At 57.1% G+C, this 18,450-nt stretch overlaps 2 protein-coding genes across 2 annotated transcripts in view; one reads left to right on the forward strand and one right to left on the reverse strand.

The window, feature by feature from the left end:
- Positions 1–4,358, forward strand: part of SACK1G (scaffolding CK1 anchoring protein G) — a 30,379-nt gene extending 26,021 nt beyond the window's left edge. Inside the window, exon 6 of the mRNA XM_060647128.3 lies at positions 1,379–4,358. Within this exon, the coding sequence (XP_060503111.3) occupies positions 1,379–1,789 (411 nt within the window). The 3' untranslated portion in view covers positions 1,790–4,358. The remainder of the gene's footprint in view (positions 1–1,378) is intronic.
- Positions 3,931–15,634, reverse strand: SLC5A10 (solute carrier family 5 member 10). Its single transcript, XM_078436946.1, has 8 exons — positions 15,521–15,634; positions 15,185–15,340; positions 10,955–11,011; positions 10,278–10,349; positions 9,914–10,018; positions 9,531–9,806; positions 8,855–8,959; positions 3,931–4,137 (listed from the first exon to the last, which is right to left on the reverse strand). The coding sequence occupies exons 1-8, from the start codon at positions 15,632–15,634 to the stop codon at positions 3,931–3,933; spliced, it is 1,092 nt and encodes a 363-aa protein (XP_078293072.1).
- Between the last annotated feature and the right edge of the window lie 2,816 nt (positions 15,635–18,450).

An 18,450-nucleotide genomic window follows, 5' to 3' on the forward strand; every position in this document is an offset into this window, starting at 1 on the left:
GCTGCTGTCACCTGAAAGGGACACTCCCCGTGAAACCGCAGGAGCAGCAGGTGACAGAAGGTGCATCGCCACAGCAGGCAGGACCCCAGGAGGCCCCCTGGCCCGAGTGCCTCCCTGCGTTTCAGACAGGGACACTGAGGTCAGAGAGGGGCTCCGTAGAGCTCTCTGCCCGTTGGGCCTTTCGCCTCCTGCCTTATTGGGTCAGTTTGTTTCTGAGTTCGAGTGTCAGTGACACGTGGGAGATGAGCCAGGAGGTAGTGAAAAGTCTAAAGACCATGAAAAGCCCTGTGGCCCCAGCACACACAGCTGCCTTCTGGTGCTGACCAGAGTGGGCATCCTGGGGGGGCTGGCCTGGCCCAGTGGCTGGGTGGAGTCAGGCAAAGCCCCTGCTTGCTGGTGAGGGTCACAGCAGAGCAGCACCAGGCACGTGGGATCCGGTGCAAAGGTACCTATGTCGCAGGGGTTCTGGTCCCAGTCCTGGTTGTGCCCCAGGCAGACCCAGCGGGACCCGGGGTGCAGGTGCCTGTATTGAGGGGTTTTGGTCCGAGGCCTGAGCGGGAAGACGCCAGGGAAGTGAGGCCGCAGCCGGGCCGTGAAGCCCCAGTGTCAGCGGCGTTCGGCCTCGGCCTCCCTGTGTGACCCTCCTCTCCAGGCAGCAAGGCCCATTCAGCCCTGACCTCGAGGCCAGGCAGCGTGCTGACTCACTTGGCCTTCGTGGGAAAATCTCCTGCCCTGTGTCCCGCCCAGAGACGGCAGTGTCAGCCAGGCCCACGCTGCGTGGCGAGGAAAGCAGAGGTGCCCGAGGGGAGTGGAGGGGCATGTCTTGCAGGGAAGGCTCTCTTCATTCATCCCATGGTGGCCGACCGGGTCGGCCCTTGGGCCTTGCTGCCTCACTTGCGCGGTGGGGTCCTTGGGTAAGATGGTTGTCTGAGGCTTTGCTGGCACAAGACCTTTTGCTGCCTGGAACTGCCCACGGCCTTCCCGGGCAGGCAGAGCGGGGGGCATTGCCCGCCGCTGCCCAGAGGGGTAGGTGGCTGGAGGAGGTGACCTGATGCGTTCACAGCCCAGGGAGGACAAGATTCAGACTCCAGAAGAAGACCCAGCCCACGCAGTCACCAGCACTGCACCACCCGCGGTGGACGGGTGGAGAAGGCTGGGGCAGGAACGGTAGGAACTCGCCTTACCGTAACCGTGAAAGGCAGGACCCATCGCCGTGTGACACGAGGGGAGACTGAGGCACAAAGTAGTCAGACGAACTTGTCTAGGACCGCCCGCTGGTGAGTGGCAAGGCCAAGAGGCATAAACCCAGGTGAGCCGGCTGCCGCCTGCCCCTGGCCCTTGGGGGGTCTCCTCACTGTCTCTGCTCTTTCTCTCCTAGGGCCAACAGATCCCCCATTGTAGAGTCCCTGCCTCGGAGACCAGGGATAAAGATGGCTTCCTGCGGCCCGTGAGGACCTCGGGACCCCCGCGGTACCGCGCTGCGGCTGCCGATGGCACCCAGAGCTCTACCAGGAAAGCGAGTCCAGCCGTAACAAGCACGTACCCCTGGCAGGCCAAGGCTGGCCCCATGCCCCGCATGCTGGCAGATCCCGGGACTCCAAGGCGGGCCCGAAATGCCAGCCCCCAGGCCGATGGCAGGGTCGCTGAAGAGCATCCAAGTCCTTTTGGAATCCCCTACTCCAAACTGTCCCAGTCAAAGCACCTGAAGGCCAGGACGGGCAGCGGCCAGTGGGCCTCATCTGATTCTAAACGGAGGGCCCAGGCCCCCCGGCACCACAAGGAACCCTAGCACCCTGTCCCTGGGCCTGGAGCCGTGCAGTCCGTGGCCTGTGCCCCAGCCCAGACTCACCACGCAGGTGTTCCTGGGGCCGCGCCAGGGATCGGCAGATGGGCCGCCCAGACTCTCCAGGGCCCATCCCGGAAGGCAGGAAGGTAGGGCGGGTGGCAACAGCGACACTCACCTGGTCAGTGCACCAGTACCAGGTGGCCATGATGGTCAGACCGAAGGTCATCCCAGTCCACGGGAGGTCCCCTGTGTGGGGGTCTCGGAACATGTGCATGGCGTCTGCACGGGGCAGGTGGCAGGTCGTGTTTGCGATGGTCCTGGATGGGACGGCCTGGGCGTAGGCTGCCGCCAGCTGCTCATAGCCGCCGATCTGGTCAAAGGCTGGAGGGGTCGGGGTGGGACGGGGACGGGCTGGTGGCCGATGGCCCTGACTCCGGGCCCCCACTTCCCGATGTACCAAACTTGACTTTTTCCCATCCACCTTTCCCAGTGTCTGGAGAGGCGTGGAGGGTAGAGGGTTTTCCAGAACAGGGGAATTCAAATGACTATTTTATTTGTATTTAAAAATAATACTACTAAATGAGCATTTTGCACGTGGACACCACAGTGTCCTCTTGGCCCCCGGACGCCTGTTGGCCTCGGGCAGGGGTTCTCTGCCAAGCTTCAGACTGTCGAATCAAGGAAGCAAAAGTATTTTTTCTTGGCATTGGAGGACCTTCCCGGGGAGTCTAAAAGTGTTAAAGTCCTGACCTGGGGCTCCTAAAGGATGTGATTTTGGCAGAGCTGAGGATGGCTGGCACGTAGCACTGAGAACAGAAACAAGTCCCAGAAGGGACAAGGGCATGACCAAAGCCACCTGGCCCACCGGCCGGGGCTCGAGCCAGAAGTCTTTCCTCTCGAGGCCAGAGCACATTCACTCCCTCACTGTTCCCGTCTACCTCAGAGTCAGGGCCCTGTGTGGCCAAACCCTGGCCCATCTGCGGCTTTTGCTGTGTCTGTAACCACCCCTCCCGTCCAGGCTGGGCCCGGCTGCCTGGGTCCCTCTCCTGCAGTGGGGTCTCCTCCCTGGTCTGAAAGCAAGCAGGTACACAAAGTCTGGATACAGGAAAATCCCTAGTCTCACCTGCAAGCCCCTCTCCCCTGCCTTTCCCAAGCAGGAAGCCTGCTCCCGGACTCTGGGCCCCCAGCCTCATTGCCGCCCGGAGCCCAGGCCGGGCCGGGTACTCAGAGCAAACGTACAAACACTATACAAAGATCGGAAATTACCAGGCTGGAGGATCCTACAGTCTGAGTCTGGAGGAGGCTTTCAAGGCCTCTGTTCACCCTCTGTGGGATCCTCCTGGCTCTGATCGCATACTTCCCAGGACGGGGAGTTCACTACCTATTTATTGAGGGAGCCCTCTGAGCTTCCTCCGGGTTCCTTGACTAGTATCACCGAGCTGTCTAAACCCTCTTCTCTCCTCCCCTGCCATCGGCCAGCAACCCGTAGCAGGACTTCTTGGGATTATGCACATGATTTTAAACAGTTGGAGCCCATCAATGCCCTGGCAGTGTTCGTGGATGGTGTGCGCACCTGCCCTCGGCCCTACGTCACCATCTAGTCCCGAGCCAGGGCAGGTGCCGTGGCCCTGCATTCTTGAGTCCCCTCCACACCAGACCGGAGCCGGCCCGGAGCTGGTGACAAGTGGCAGCTGGGCGACAGGTGGGAAAGGAACACACAGCCTCTGTCACCCAGGGGAGGCTGACGGGCTGACCGCCTCGTGGCTCGACCTTGCGAGTCCACCACCCCCTCCTCCCCGCCCAGGGCTGGCACCTGGGTCCTAACAGGGCAGACCCCCCAAAAGCGCTGGCTGCGGGGGGCTACCCCTCACCTTTGACGGTCAGGATGACGGCCCCCACCACCATGATGAGCGTTTGCAGGGCGTCCGTGTAGATCACAGCAGCCAAACCCCCTGTGGGTAGAAAAAAGGGAGCTGGAGAAAGCTGTACCCCGAGGGAGGAGGGACGGCGGTTCCACGTACGTGTCCCCTGCCCTCTCACAGGTGGGTGAGCTGTGGACCGCTCAGCTGGGCCGGCGGAGCCCGATGCAAATCTCCACCAGCCAGGCTGTGCGGGGAGGTGGCCCCCCGGCTCCCGCCCACCTCTCAGGCCCCTGCACACCTCTGCCCGGCCACGTGGACACCCGGGCTGGCGGTCAGGTCCTCTGTCCGCGGGCCCCCGCCCGACCCCCGCGAGGGCGCCGTACCTGCGATGGTGTACAGGGCCGTGATGGCGAGCATGAGGGTGGTGGAGAGGTAGAAGTTCCAGCCCAGACAGATGTGCACAAAGAGGGCCCCTGCGTACAGGTCGATCTGCGGGAGGGGAGAGGAAGTTGTGCGGAGGCCCGAGGTGACCGCAGGACTCAGGGCACCGCTCACTCGACGTGCGGCCTCAGTGCCCCGTGGACACGGAGGGAGAGACGCCCCACGCACACACCCACCGGCGCTGCTGGGAGGGCGGGAGGGGGTCGTGGCCGTGGACGAGCGGTTGTGCAGGGGATGCTGCTGATTTAATAAAGTCCCGAGTGGCCGATGTCCACCAAGGAGCAGTGTTGTTATTGAGTCTGGCTCCTGCCTGCAGATGTAAAGGAGGAGCCCTGTGTCCTTGGTTCCCAGGGGCCCATGACAAGGAGGAGTCCAGGAGGGCTTCCTGAAGGAGGCCCGAGAAGCCTTACGGGCCTGAAGAATCAGATCTGCAGCCTAGGGCTCCAGGCCCATATCCGTTTGGGTGTGCCCCCTGTTCTCTGCTCCCCATTAGACAGGCGGCCCTGAAAAAAGACCAGACGTGTTCTGGGGGCAGGCCGGGGGGGGGGGGGCAGGGGGGCAGTCTTGCTCACTGCCCTCCGGTAGGGTTGGAACTGAAGCCAGGACCGTGTCTCGGGCCAAGGCTGGTCCCCAGAGGCTGCACTGGATACAGACGCTGCCATCCCAGACCCTGGGGCAGCTTATGGGGCTGGAGTCCTAGTCCTGGGGTGCGCCTCACACCCCTAATTCTACCCCCACCCCCATACTGTACTGGGAGCCCAGGGAAGGAGGGCAGGACTGTCCTGTGAGCTCAAGGGGGCTCCACCCTGCCAGGTTTCCAAATGTGCCATTCTGGGCTTGCTCAGTTCGGGGGAGATGACCTGAAATACAACCTTTGGGGCCAACAGGCTCCCGAGAAGACTGAGCGAGGCTGCGTGGGACCAGGGGGCACGGGGCCCCTTCGAACTACTGCAGTGCCCGGCCCGACATCCAGCTGACCAGCACCGCCCCGTCGGTCTTGTGGACCCCCGGTTCCCCCAGGCTCCAAGCCCTAAGGACACAGAGCCCCGGCCGAGCCCAGGTGTCACTCCAGAGCCTGTGTTCCCTGTCCCTCTCCCTCCAGGCCCCTCCTTTACCCTCCCTTGGAGAGACCAGCCAGTGTGGACTCTTGACAAGGTGCTTTGAGGAGATCGGTAGCCCGTCACTCTGGTCCCTGGCTTTGGTGGTGTGTGAGAGTGTGTGTGTGTGTGTGTGTGTGTGTGTGTGTGTGTGCATTCGTACGTGTGTCTACCTCCAGCTCCAGGAGAGAAGCCCAGGGTTGTGAATATCAGAGCAGGAAGGACTCTTCAAGCCCCCTCCCCCATCAGACCGGAGGAGACACAGAAGCCTGGGGAGGGGACAGACTTCCTCGAGGTCAGGTTCCAACAGGTATCAGAGATTGGAGTTGCCAGGTGAATGGGGAACAAGAGGTCTCTAGAAAGCAGCAGCCCCTTCCTCCCGCCTGCTCATCCTCCTGCCACCCAAGACCCCTCTCCGCACCCAGGCCGCCCTCAGAGCGGAGCCCTGATCTGTGTGGCTGGCCTTCAGGCCCCGGCCACTCATCTCTAAGCCCAGGTGACTCTGGCCACACCAGACTGGCCACCATTCCAGGCCCAGCACTTCACGGCCTCCAGGCCTCGGTTGGCCAGGTCCCTGTGCCTTGGGGCTGCCCAGTCCGCAGGCTCCATCTTCCAGAACTATCTTCTCCGACGCCCTGCTCCCCTAACCTCTACTCAGGGACTCCCGTCTGGGGCGGTGGGCCGCGAGGAGCCATGAGGACTTGGACAGTGTCAGCAGCAGTACAGGCCCAAGTGTGGAGGTGGGACTCAGCCGCTGTCCTCACTCCAGGACCCTGCACGGCATCCAGCGACAGCCTGTGCCGCAGCGAATATGAGATTGCCTACAGGCTCCCGGGGAGTCCCCGACCAGGAACTTTAGACAGCCCGACTGGACCTCCCCTTCTGCAGCCCGAGCCCAGTCTCTTGGGGGCCCAGGAGAGCTGCGGCCTCGTAGAAGCTAAGAGCCCTAAACTGTGTCCCTGATCACATGGCTTTGTGGAGGTCATGCGGCCTCCTGGGCCTTGGTGGCTCTTATCTGGAAAATGGGTAAGCAGATATGGAGACGGGCACAGGGGCAGGCCCAGCCTCCTCCATCCCTCTACAGAGCCCTGACCTCAGCAGAGGCCGGCAGAAGTGGGGAGCAGGACCTCCAGGGGTGGCCCATCTCCGAGGCCACCACTGTCCCTTCAGGGCTCCAGAAACTTCTCACCTTTGCCACACTCCCTGCACCTGACCCACCGGCCACTGCTGTTGATTCTGTTTCCAAAATACTCCCATGTCTACCCTCTGGCCCATCCCTTGGGAAGCCCCTCCCCGCCTCCTCCTGCACTCAGCTTGTTCAGAGAAAAATCAAGTTCTCTGCATTTCCACCACGCACGGAATAAAATCCAGCTAGCCAGGCCCAGAGGTCCAGGTGTCGTCCACCAGGCCCCCTCTGTCCCCTTCAGCGCTCACCCCTCCCCGAGCTCCACGGCTCCCTGCGCTCCCGCCTCGCCCCTTCCCTCAGCTGCCGCAAGCCTGGCCTTTCCCACAGAGACCACTCTCTCCAAAGGGAGCCTGCTGTCATCCTTGTAGATTTCAGCCTCGCCTCTGCTTCTTTCATCAACGTTTTTACTGTTACGATTGTATTCGTCTGTTTACTTATCTGTCTGGAACACTAAGCTCGCAGAAAGCAGGGAATGTGTTTATCATCCGGTGCTCAGCCAGGGCACACATTATGTATGTCAGGGGTTGGCACACCAGAGACCACAGACCAGATCCAGTCCACACACATTGGTGTGGAGTTTCTCCCTCCAACAGCAAATCTGAGCAGCTCGTGTGTGTCCTGCAAAGCCAAAACTACTTACTTTCCAGCCTGCCGCAGACCAACTTAGCTGGCCCCTGGCGTGTGTTTTTTTCATTCAGTCCTATGAGCTATGCCAGGCATGTAGCACTGGGGGCGCATCCATGAACAGAGAGAAGAAATGAGGGAGGCAGACAATAGACATTCTAAGTGAATTATGCAGACTGTCTTCAGACCAGAAGATAGTCGGTGTACGGAGAAGAGTGAGAGCGGGGAAGGGGCAGGCCTCACTGAGAAGGTGAAATTTGAAAGACTTGACACAGGTGAGGACGTGAGCCATGTGGATATCCAGGGGAAGAAGGTTCCAGGCAGAGAACACAAGGGCAAAGGCCCTGAGGCAGGGTCACGTCTGGTGTGTTCATGGATGTGCAAGGAAGCCAGTGTGGCTGCGATGATGTGTGTGACAGAAGAGGGACAGGTGAGGTTAGCAGGGGAGCAGGGGCCCCTTCTTGGAGGATCTTGTCGGCCATGGTTGGCCTTTGCTCCAAGTGGCCTAGGGTATTGTGCCCCGTTTCTCTATTTTCCAGAGGTTAAATGACTAGCCCAGGGCCACGCAGTGATTGGGGCTCAGTGGCCCCCGACCCCATCTGAGGGTCGGGGTGGTGATCCCCGCACCCTGCTATCGAATGTTCTCTGCACACCAGCATCCCCACCCGAGGGACGACAGCAGGTGAGCCCTGCGGTCTCTGTCAGGACAGGCTGCAGCTGGGGTGGGTGCTGAACGCACAGACACCCGGGGCATTCGCGGGGCTCCGCCCAGTGAGGTCAGGGCCTCTGGGGGCCAGCTGGGCGCACGCACTTCAAACAGTTTCAGCCCAAAGCCATCAGCCAAGGCGTCCCCGGTCCTGCCCAAACCAAGCCGGGCAATTAGCGTTCCTCCCGCTTCCCTCTCGGCCTCATCCGGAAGCCCAGCATTGGCGTTGGAGCCCCAGCCTTGACGTCAGTGGGTTGCTTTCCATTTTATAGGAGGGTAAGTCCACTCATCTCCCATCACAGTGTGGAGTTTGAAGTGCCAAGTCCTGGCTGCCTCGGTGCAGCAGAGCAGTGGCCGGGGGCCTCCCCGGGGACTGGGAGGCTGGGAGACAGAGGCCTGGGTTCTTTGGTCTCCACCTGACTCACCATGACCTTGAGCTAGTCGCCATCACTCTCTGGGCCTCAACGGCCTCATCTGCACACAGGGGTTGCAGGATGAGATTGTCTGTAAGGACCTTCCCTCTGAACCCTCCTTCCTTCTGGAATCCCACGCAAGCCACCCCGACATTTGAGGTGCGCTTTCTGCCCTTACCCTTCCAGGGGGACCGGGTCCAGGCTCCCAAGGGAAAAGAGGCCTGGGGTGCCCACTAGGGAGGCACCCCAATACCAGGAGGCCACCGCCAGGGGTCAGCTTCTCCAAGGAGTTGACCGGCCACGGGATGGGCTCCCTGCGGCCGCTGAACCGCCAGAGACCATGAAGGCTCTCAGCGCCCCCTAGTGGGCAGTCCTGGTTCACCTCCGCGCTGGCCCAGGGAAGACATCCAGGCTGACCCCCAGGCTCCCACCAGTGACCTCTCATAGCGAGAACCCCGAACGCCCTCATATCTAGACCCAGGGCAAAGCAGAAGTCAGAAGGCCTGCTTTCTGCCCCCAACTATGCCAGCTGCCGAACCCGCCTTCTGGAAGCCCTCGTCAAGCTATCCCACTCACTGTGTGGGCAAATCATTGTCCCTCTCTGGGCCTCAGTTTCCCCAGCTGTTGAACAAGAGACAGATGAGAGGATGTCAGGTGTGTCTGAGGGGCCCTCAAAACAGGGATGATTCCAGGCGATGCTGGCTGGATGCTGGGAGTTGGGGGGTGGGGGGCAGCTCACCGATATCTTGGTGAAGACGGACAGCAGCAGAGACAGGATAGACAGGTACATGCAAATCCGCTGGCCTCCGTAGCGCTTCTGAATGTATTCAGGCATGGTGACGATCTGGGGAGGCACAGGGGGGCAGGAACTAAGCACTCCCCCGAGATCTCACCCAGTTGTCAGGGCCCAGAGCTTCTCAAGGGCAAGGCCAGACCCACATACCCATTACCATCCCACAACCGGGGACGGTGACTAGGGACAGAGGCACAAGTCTGAAGGCTGTGGTGACAAATCCGGATGAGCTACTGACGCGACTCGATGGGGAAGGACTGGGAGAGATCCAGGGAATGGAAACTACTGGATCCAGTGGCTGCCCAGTGGGGCTGAAGGAGTGGGCAGAGTCAGGGACAGTGTCGCCCAGGTGTGTGCTCGGGTAGAGGGAGCATCACCCCCCAGATGCGGCGAACAGGGGCCGTGGAAACCAGCAGACACGGCTCCCAGGCTGAGGGCCTCGGGAACGTGTCTTCATGAGTTGACAGGAACGTTAGTTGGCCTAAGAAGAAACGCAGCCCTGGGAGCAGTGGGCTGGCTCTACCACGTGAAGCCGGGGTTCCTGTTCATCAGCATCACCAAGCCAGGGGAGCAAGGCCCCGATGCAGGTGAGGCCACCCTGAGTCCCCGGGAGTAGACTCACCTCCGAGGAGATGTAGATGGGCACGAACACCCACGCCAGGGCCAGCAGCACATACGTGGCCTGAGGGGGACAGGGACAGGGTGAGGACGGCAGTCCCCAGCTCCCACAGACCCTGCATCCGGGCCCAGCGGACTGGAGACCTGACCCGCCAGAGAACCTGAAGAGGGGAAGAATTTGCCTCTTCCTCCCTCTGTGGCCAAGGCTAAGCTCCCTATCCAGCACTCTGGCATTCTGAAGGCCATCCATCCCCGGGAACAACCCCCGTCTAGACACTGGCTGCCCTGAGTGGCCAAGGGCAGACCCCACTGGAGCCCTATCAAGGTCTCTGCGCCTTTCAAGGTCTCTGCACCCTCCCGCAGCTGCGTCCACCCCTGCCTGCTTACATTCCACTCGAAGCCCGCCACGGCCAGGCCCCCGGCCGCACCCGAGCCCGCCAGTCCAATAAAGAGGCCCGAGCCCTCGCTGCTGGCAAAGAGAGAGGCTCCAATCTGGAGGACAGAGGGGAAAAAGAATCAGCAGAGGCAGCCGCCCCCACCAGACGCCAAAGCCAATTCCCGGCACCCCATCCCGACGCTCCCAGCTTGGGGGCCCCTTGCCAGCCTCAACCTGCCCCATCGCTGGGCCCCCCACCCCCACCCCGGGCGGTGACCTCGGGTGAGGAAGACACACAAAGTGACCGCAGGGATGAGCCCCTAGGCAGCACCTGCATCCGGGATCAGATGCGGAGCAGGGGGAGAGAACACTCACCGGCCACCAGGTCATGTCCCGGCCCGCCAGGAAGTAGCCTCTCACCGTGTTCCTGCTGGCCCGGCATGAAGACTGCAAGAACAGAGGCAGAAAGGAGCTCAGCAGGTGTTCGAACAAAACTCGTGCCTGAATGTTCACAGCAGCCGAAAGGTGGAAACAACCCAGACGCTCAACGACTGATTAACACAACGTGGTCTATCCGTACGATGGAATATTACCCCACCCTCGGAAGGCATGAAGTTCTGACACCTGCTACAGCACGATGGCCCTCGAGAACATTCTGCTAAGTAAAAGGAGTCAGACACAAAAGGCCACATATTGTATGATTCCGTCTATATGAAATGTCCAGGACAGGTGGATCCACGGAGGCAGGAAGTAGATTAGTGGTTTCCAGGGGCCGAGGAGAGAGGGCAAGGGGCAATGATTGCTAATAGGTATGGGGTTTCCTTTCGGGGTGATGAAAAAGTTTCGGAAGCAGATACAGGTAATGGTTGTAAAACAGAATGAATGTACTAGATACCTCTGAGTTATACAGTTTAAAATGGTTTAAATGGTGAGTTTCATGTGATGTGAAATTACATCAATAAAACAGAAAGGACAGAGGGAACCAGAATCTTATCCACAGCCTTCCACCCCAGCTCCTGGGCCCCGTGGTCCCGTTCCTTCCCTTCACTCACTTCCAGCCTGCTCTGGACCATGGCCCAAGCCCCCGGTGGCTCCCCGCTGGCCCCCCACTGGGGGAGGGATGGACACACCAGGGAGCTGGGGGCCATGAGCACGGCTGACTGTCGCCATTGACTAAGACGCCCTGTGCTGGCCCAAGACGGGATCCTCCACACTTCTTATCCCAGGCCCGCCAAACTGCCTCAGGGCAGTTACTGTAGCCTTACAGGTCAAAGTCTAAGTTTTTTTTTGTTTGTTTTTTTTTTTTTTTTAATTTTTTTTTTTCAACGTTTTTTATTTATTTTTGGGACAGAGAGAGACATAGCATGAACGGGGGAGGGGCAGAGAGAGAGGGAGACACAGAATCAGAAACAGGCTCCAGGCTCCGAGCCATCAGCCCAGAGCCTGACGCGGGGCTCGAACTCATGGACCGTGAGATCGTGACCTGGCTGAAGTCGGACGCTTAACCGACTGCGCCACCCAGGCGCCCCTCAAAGTCTAAGTTTTGATCATTCCACAGTGCGTAACTAAATTGAGATTTTTTTTTTAAGATTTTTATTTTTAAGTAATCTTTACACCCAATGTGGGGTTCGAATTTATAAGCCCAAGATCAAGCGTTGCATGCTCTGAGACAGCCAGGTGCCCTGAAGCTGAGATTTTTGCCTCTTGATGAGGACTTTGAGCTAAGGATTTTGAGAGCCTTTTGGCCTTGATTTCTAACTTCTAGTATTCTAATCTCTGATACATTTCGAAGAATTATCACTCAAGTATTCTTGCATACCTTTTGTGTTGGTGGGAGTATAGAGTTTTGTGCTCCATAATATAATTAAAAATCTGAAATCAGAATGCCTGGGAGCAAATCCTGGCCGCCTTGCTTCTTGTGTATGACCTTGGGCAAATTACCTCACCTCTGTGCCTCAGTTTCCTCATCTGTCATGCGGGCCTTCCCTTGCAGGGCTTCTGTGAGGTTTAACGAGTTAATACATGTGACACTCTAACAACAGTGCCTGGTACCTAGTAAGTAAGCCCAATAAAGGTCAGTGATTATATGGGTTTTTCAAGCCCTCAGTGCTATCTGGACAGGAGAAAGTGAATAGATGTGAACTTGAGGACAGAAGAAATTTGAAAAGAGGGACCCTGGAGGTATATTTAGGTATATATTTTGCATTCCTTTCTCCCAACATATATATCCTAACATAAGACTGGATCACAAAGTATCGATCAATATACAGGCCTCTTTCTTCCTGACTTTAATTGCCGCCCCCCTCCTCCCACCAGATTCAAGATGGTTCACCTGAATTGTCTGCATCTGACATTCAAAGCTTTGGATATGGCTCCTGCTTGCCTCTCTCCCACCCCATCTTCCATCACTTTCTCTGAGCTGTGACCCAGCCATACTGAATACAGTAGTATCTGAAGACTCTCACGGTCTTGGCCAGGATGGCCGCATCCAGCTTTGTGGGCTGTGCACTGTGCAACTTCCACAGCGGCTCTGTTCTTAGCCCGGGATTTTTCCAAACATGTCCTTTCATCTTTCAGGGATGTGGTAGGCGTGGCCAATTGCCTCCTTCTTGCCCCTTCCCTTCCTAAAGGGGTCTCATTTTTCCTAGCAATTGGCCTGAGTGGCCCCGGCCCGGTCTCCAGTTCCAGGAGCCCTGAGTCATCTAAGCCGTGGAGACTATCACATTCCTTAGCTGCCGCACCTGGTTCAGGACAGTTGTGGACTTAAGCTGGGATTGCTCCTGGCCTCCTGGGAGGCAGAGGAAGAAGCCGGGACTCTGAGGGTGCTGGCAGCCAAGTTCACGTAGTTAATATTCACCGAGTGCCCCTCTGTGGCAGAGTTGGTCCCAAGTGCTTTACCTTTATGAGGTGTTTAGTCTTTTTTTTATATATAATTTTATTTAAAAAAATTTTTTGGGGGCGCCTGGGTGGCTCAGTCCGTTAAACATCCGACTTCAGCTCAGGTCACGATCTCGCGGTCCGTGAGTTCGAGCCCCGTGTCGGGCTCTGGGCTGATGGCTCAGGGCCTGAAGCCTGCTTCCGATTCTGTGTCTCCCTCTCTCTCTGCCCCTGCCCCATTCATGCTCTGTCTCTCTCTGTCTCAAAAATAAATAAACGTTAAAAAAAATTTTTTTTTAATTAAAACAAAATTTTTTTAAGTTTTTAATTTAATTGATTTATTTTTTAACATTTATTCATTTTTGAGAGACAGAGAGAGAGACAGATTGTGAGCAGGGGAGGGGCAGAGAGAGAGACACACACACAGAATCCGAAGCAGGCTCCAGGCTCCAGGCTCCGAGCTGTCAGCACAGAGCCCGATGTGGGGCTCAAACCCACGAACTGTGAGATCAGGACCTGAGCCAAAGTCAGATGCTTAACTGACTGAGCCACCCAAGTGCCCCTAAAAATTTTTTTTTAATGTTTATTTTTGAGAGAGAGAGAGAGAGAGAACGGGGAAGTGGCAGAGAGGGGGGGAAACACAGACGCAGAATCCGAAGCAGGCTCCAGGCTCTGAGCTGTCAGCACAGAGCCTGATGCGGGGCTCGAACCCACGAACCACGAGATCATGGCCTGAGCCAAAAATCAAGAGACAAACGCTTACCCGACTGAGCCACCCAGGTGCCCCGAGGTGTTGAGTCTTTGCAGCAGCCCCATGAAGTACGTACTGTGACCATCTTCGTATTACCAATGAGAAAGTCAAGGCTTTCACAGATGAAAGTGGCTAGTAAGTGATGGAGTCAGGATTTGAACCCAGGCTAACCAGACAGGCTGGGCATCTCACCTCTGTGAGGGAAACTGGACTCAGGACAATGCCACACATGCATGGGAGGCTGAGAAAATCAAAGTGAAGTGCAGCGACAGCCTTGATGCAACTCTGGAAACCCCTGGATCCTACCGTACCTGAAGCCTTCACTATTGCTGGACTTTTCAGAATGGACGTCATTATATTTCCTTCATTGTGCAAGCTCATCTGATACAGGTTTTCGGTCCCTTACTCACAGATACCCTAAGAGATGCAAAAGCTCAGCCCAAGGTCGCTTGTGACGCCTCCTTAAAGGCCCTCCCCTGGGTTCTCCTAACCCCACCGTCAGCACCTTTGCAGGTGCACCTGCCCAGCCCAGCCCAGCTTGTTCCATCTGCTTTTGGGTGATGAACGCCTACATCTGACCCCTGTGGGATCCGGCTCCGGGGTGTACTCCTTGAGTGGCTCTGTTCTTTTCTGCCTGTGCTCACAGCCCTGTGGCCTTGGAGGGGCAGGTTGGAACTCCCACAGCCCCAGCCTGCAGGGGAAGGCTGAGCTGGGAGGGGGCGAGTCCTGGGCGGCAAGGCTGATGGGCCGTGTCACCGGGTGGCAAAGGGCCTGGCCTCAGATACCCAAAACATTTTCTTACGTGTGCACTTGCAAGTAAATTCTCCCACCCACACCGACTGGGGAGGCCTTCTCTCCCTCCTCTTCCCTCTCTCTCCCCTCCTCTTCCCTCTTTAGGTCTTGCTGACCTCTGGCCCTCTGGCTTAAATCAGCGGCCAGGGAAGACAAGATAGGGATACTCATTCTCCCCCAGTAGATAAAGACCATGTGTCAGCACTCAGGGCTGCTGGCCCGGGCACTCCTGGGGACAAGGAGGACGAGCCTGACTTCTGCAAACCCACAGCTGGTTTCTGTGTTCACGTCCTCACCAGAAAGGCCTCCAAGGTCAGCATTATGAGTACACAGGAGGGACCCCTCCCCTATGTACCGGGACCTGGGGTTCGCTGGGGAAGTCCCAGACCCCAGAGCGCTGGGGTTCATCTGTAAATGGGGCTGGCCTTTGCCCCGGGGCGGTGGGGACCAGGTGCCGAGCACAGCGCCTGCCTAGCAGGACCCTCACTGCCACTGGAGTCTGTGATGGCCTGAATCACTTCTCTTTCCTATAGAAAGTGAGAGAAACTCGCTTAGGAACTAGGCTAGGCTGGTGGACAGGGAGCTTTTTTTTTTTTTTTTTAAGGTTTTATTTTTATTTTTGAGAGACAGTGCAAGCAGGGGAGGATGAGAGTGGGGGGCGGGGGGAGACAGAGGATCCAAAGCAGGCTCTGTGATGACAGCAGCGAGCCGGATGCAGGGCTTGAACTCAGCAAGTGGGAGATCACGACCTGAGCTGAAGTCGGACGCTCAAATGACAGAGCCGCCCGGGGGCCCCGGACACAGAGCTTTTAAAAGTAAAGATCCCCAGGCTCCGTGTGCCTCTCCCCTCCTCTGAACAGACCATGAGCCCATCTGACATGGGGGAAACAGAGGCCAAGAAGGCGATGAGCCGTGCCGGGCCCCCAGCTTGTCCGCACAGACGCTCAGTGAACTTCCCGCGAAGCCTGCCTGTTACAGAGAAGCCCTCCTCCTCCTCACTTTGTAGACTGAGAAGCCACTGCCCAAAGAGAAGGGGGCTTGGTCAAGGTCCCAGATGAATCTACCCCAGGGCTGGGAGGAGGGCCCCGGGGGACCCCCGGCCTCCAGGGGACACGATACAGATGCCTCGGGGACCTGCCAGCCCAGTTCCCACCCCCCGGTGCCCACCCTGGCTGGCCGCCCACCGCAGGCCTCTCACCCATATGCCCACAGCCAGGTTCAGGGCGAAATACACGGTGATGACGATGAGGTCGGTCACGCTCAGCTGCGGGCTGGGAGCACGGGGGTCGCCAGTGGAGTTGTCCGCCTCCATCCCGAGGCAGGCGCCAGCCCTGAGCAAAAGGAGCTAACTGAGGGCCGAACCGGGTCAGAAAGGGCTTCCCGGCAGGCAATAAATTGATCATTAAACCGAGCACGATGGTGGCATCTCCAGCCCACAATGTGGTCGCGTGCTTGAGAGCGGCTTCAAAGTGCGGCTCGGTGTCCTCCACCCCACCCCCCCCAGTGGGAAGCAAGTCCCGACCGTGAGAATGGGGGAGAGCTCGAAGGGGGATGGAGGAGGGGAGCCCCCCTGCACTCAGAGGGGGTCTGGGAAAAATAAAGGGGAGGCCTGGCTGGCTCAGTCAGTAGAGCGTGCGACTCTTAATCTCAGGCTTGGGAGTTCAATCCCCACACTGGGCATGAAGTCTCGTGACTTGACCTGTATTTAATTTGTATAGGAAGCATGGCAGGTGGGGGACAGATGCCTCACCTCCGGGGACATCAGGCAACCATGCCCTGTGGCCATCAGGCCACGAGTAGCCTGAGAGGGACTTGGAATGGCGACCCCCTGTGTCACGTGGTCCACTTCTAGCCACGACAGACAGTCCCAGCCCCAGAACGTCCCAGTATTGAACAATAAAGTCCTGTTGCCAAATTCTGTGCTTTCTTTATCTAGACTTAGTTGAAACAATCCCAAGCCCCTCATTTGACCATCTGTTCGGGTCCCCGTGGTCCCCTCGGGACATCCACGGAAGGTCACAATATCTAGCAAGTACCTGCCGAGAGCTGAGGACAATGCTTAGCTTAGGTGATATCCTATCGCAGTCAAGGAATGGAGGCCAGGAGGGTGAGCCATCTGTCATTATCTAGCCCCGTAAGGGACCGAGCTGGGATTCAGCTCCAGATCTGACCCCAGAGGCTCCCCGTTGGTGGCAGTGAGGGCTCTGACTCCATCTAGGGTCCTAGATGCTTGCTCACGAATTAAGTCATCATGCACAGCCTGGTGGATGTCTCCGACATGGCCCGTGGCTTTGCAAAACATTTGAAGTTTAACCAGGACGCGCAGCTCTTCCAGAAGTGTTAATGAGTGAGCAGCAGCCCCCGGGAACACACTGACCCGCAAAACCCAGCTCTGCCTGTTACTCGGTAACTGGAGGTAGACTGTTTAAAGATTACATGCAAAACTAGACAGAGGAGAACAATTAAGTCACTGTTTATAGTAAATTCGGGCGGGCTCAGACTGCCCCCTCCCCAACTACCCTCACCTTCAGCCAACTAGCCTCTCGGATGGTGTTGACTTTCCAAGCCATTGCTGAGAAGCATATCATGAATCAAAAGATCACTTTATACGAGTCAGAAGGACCCAACTGGGTACTGTCCAGATCTTGTAAGCCAGCCACCTAAAGATAAAGTGGTTGAAAAATAGTATTTGGTCCCCTCTCCTCAGCCTGGATCTCAGAAGGAAACAAACCACCGAGGGATAAAACCCCCTGCCCTCTGATGAAAGTTCTGGGGAAAAGAGGTCACGAGGAGCACATGGGTGGGACGGGGAGAGGGTGGCAGTGAAGGAGGTGAGAAATTCCACACGTAAGCCCAATCACATTCCATATTCCCACCCCATCCTACCCAACACGACCACATGCAGATCAAACTCTTCTGGCCCAGCTCACCCAGGACAGAATACGGGGCCAGCCTAGCCAAGGAGCCGTCCGTATCACACCCTGTAAGCCGCATCTATCCCAAGAGGAAGCCCTGAGGTCATGTTTTCCACTACAACCAACTCCATATCTCTGGATACCAACTGGATGTCCTACAATTTGACTCAACTGTCACTACCTACCTGAGTTACTGCAGACCCCACAGGTTGAGCCCTCAGTCTGCCAGAACTGTGCCCCACCTCAGATGCCAGGCGCAAATCTTAGGCCTCCCATACTTCTGGCTGACCATCTATAAATGTTGGAAGGTCCCATGACCCCTTTCAAAGATGTCATAATTTGCTACATGGCTCACAGAACTCAGGGAAACATTTACAATTACCAGTTGATGATAAAGCTTATTATAAAGGATACAGATGAACATCCAGTTGAAGAGGTACATAGAAGTGAGTGAGGTCCAGGGGCGCCTGGGTGGCTCAGTCAGTTAAGGGTCCGACTTCAGGTCAGGTCATGATCTCACGGTCCGTGAGTTCGAGCCCTACGTCGGGCTCTGTGCTAAGGGGGTTTTATGTAGGTTTCTTTACCTAGCACGATGGATTCAATCACTGGCCACGGATGATTAACGCAAGGCTGAAAGTTCCAACCCTCGCATCATGCCTTGGTCTCGTCATCAGTTCCCATCTTGAAGCTCTCCAACGGCCACTGAATTGTACACCTTAAAATGTTGAAAATGTTGTGGGGCACCTGGGTGTCTCCGTCGGTTAACTGTCCAACTCTTTCGGCTCAGGTCATGATCTCGCGGTTCAGGAGTTCGAGCCCCACATCAGGCTCCGTGCTGACAGCTCAGAGCCTGGAGCCTGCTTCTGATTCTGTGACTCCCTCTCTCCCTCCCCTGCTCATGCTCTGTTTCTGTCTCTCAAAACATGAATAAATATTTTTAAAAAATTTTTAATGTTGAAAATGTTGAATTTTATGTTATGGGCATGGTACCTTGATAATAAAAAAATAGACTTATGGGATTTAGAAGGCTTCAGAGGTCTTGGTATTATGTACAGATGTACTAAACCAAGGTAAAATCCTGTAACCATTAAGAAGTTTCTCTTCAGGGATGCCTGGATGGCTCAGTCAGTTAAGCTGCTGAGTCTTGACCTCAGCTCAGGTCATGATCTTGTGGTTCGTGAGTTTGAGCCATGCATTGGGTTCTATGCTGACA

Source organism: Panthera onca, chromosome E1, assembly GCF_046562875.1.
Source record: "Panthera onca isolate mPanOnc1 chromosome E1, mPanOnc1 haplotype 2, whole genome shotgun sequence".
Classification (NCBI taxonomy): Eukaryota; Metazoa; Chordata; class Mammalia; order Carnivora; family Felidae; genus Panthera; species Panthera onca.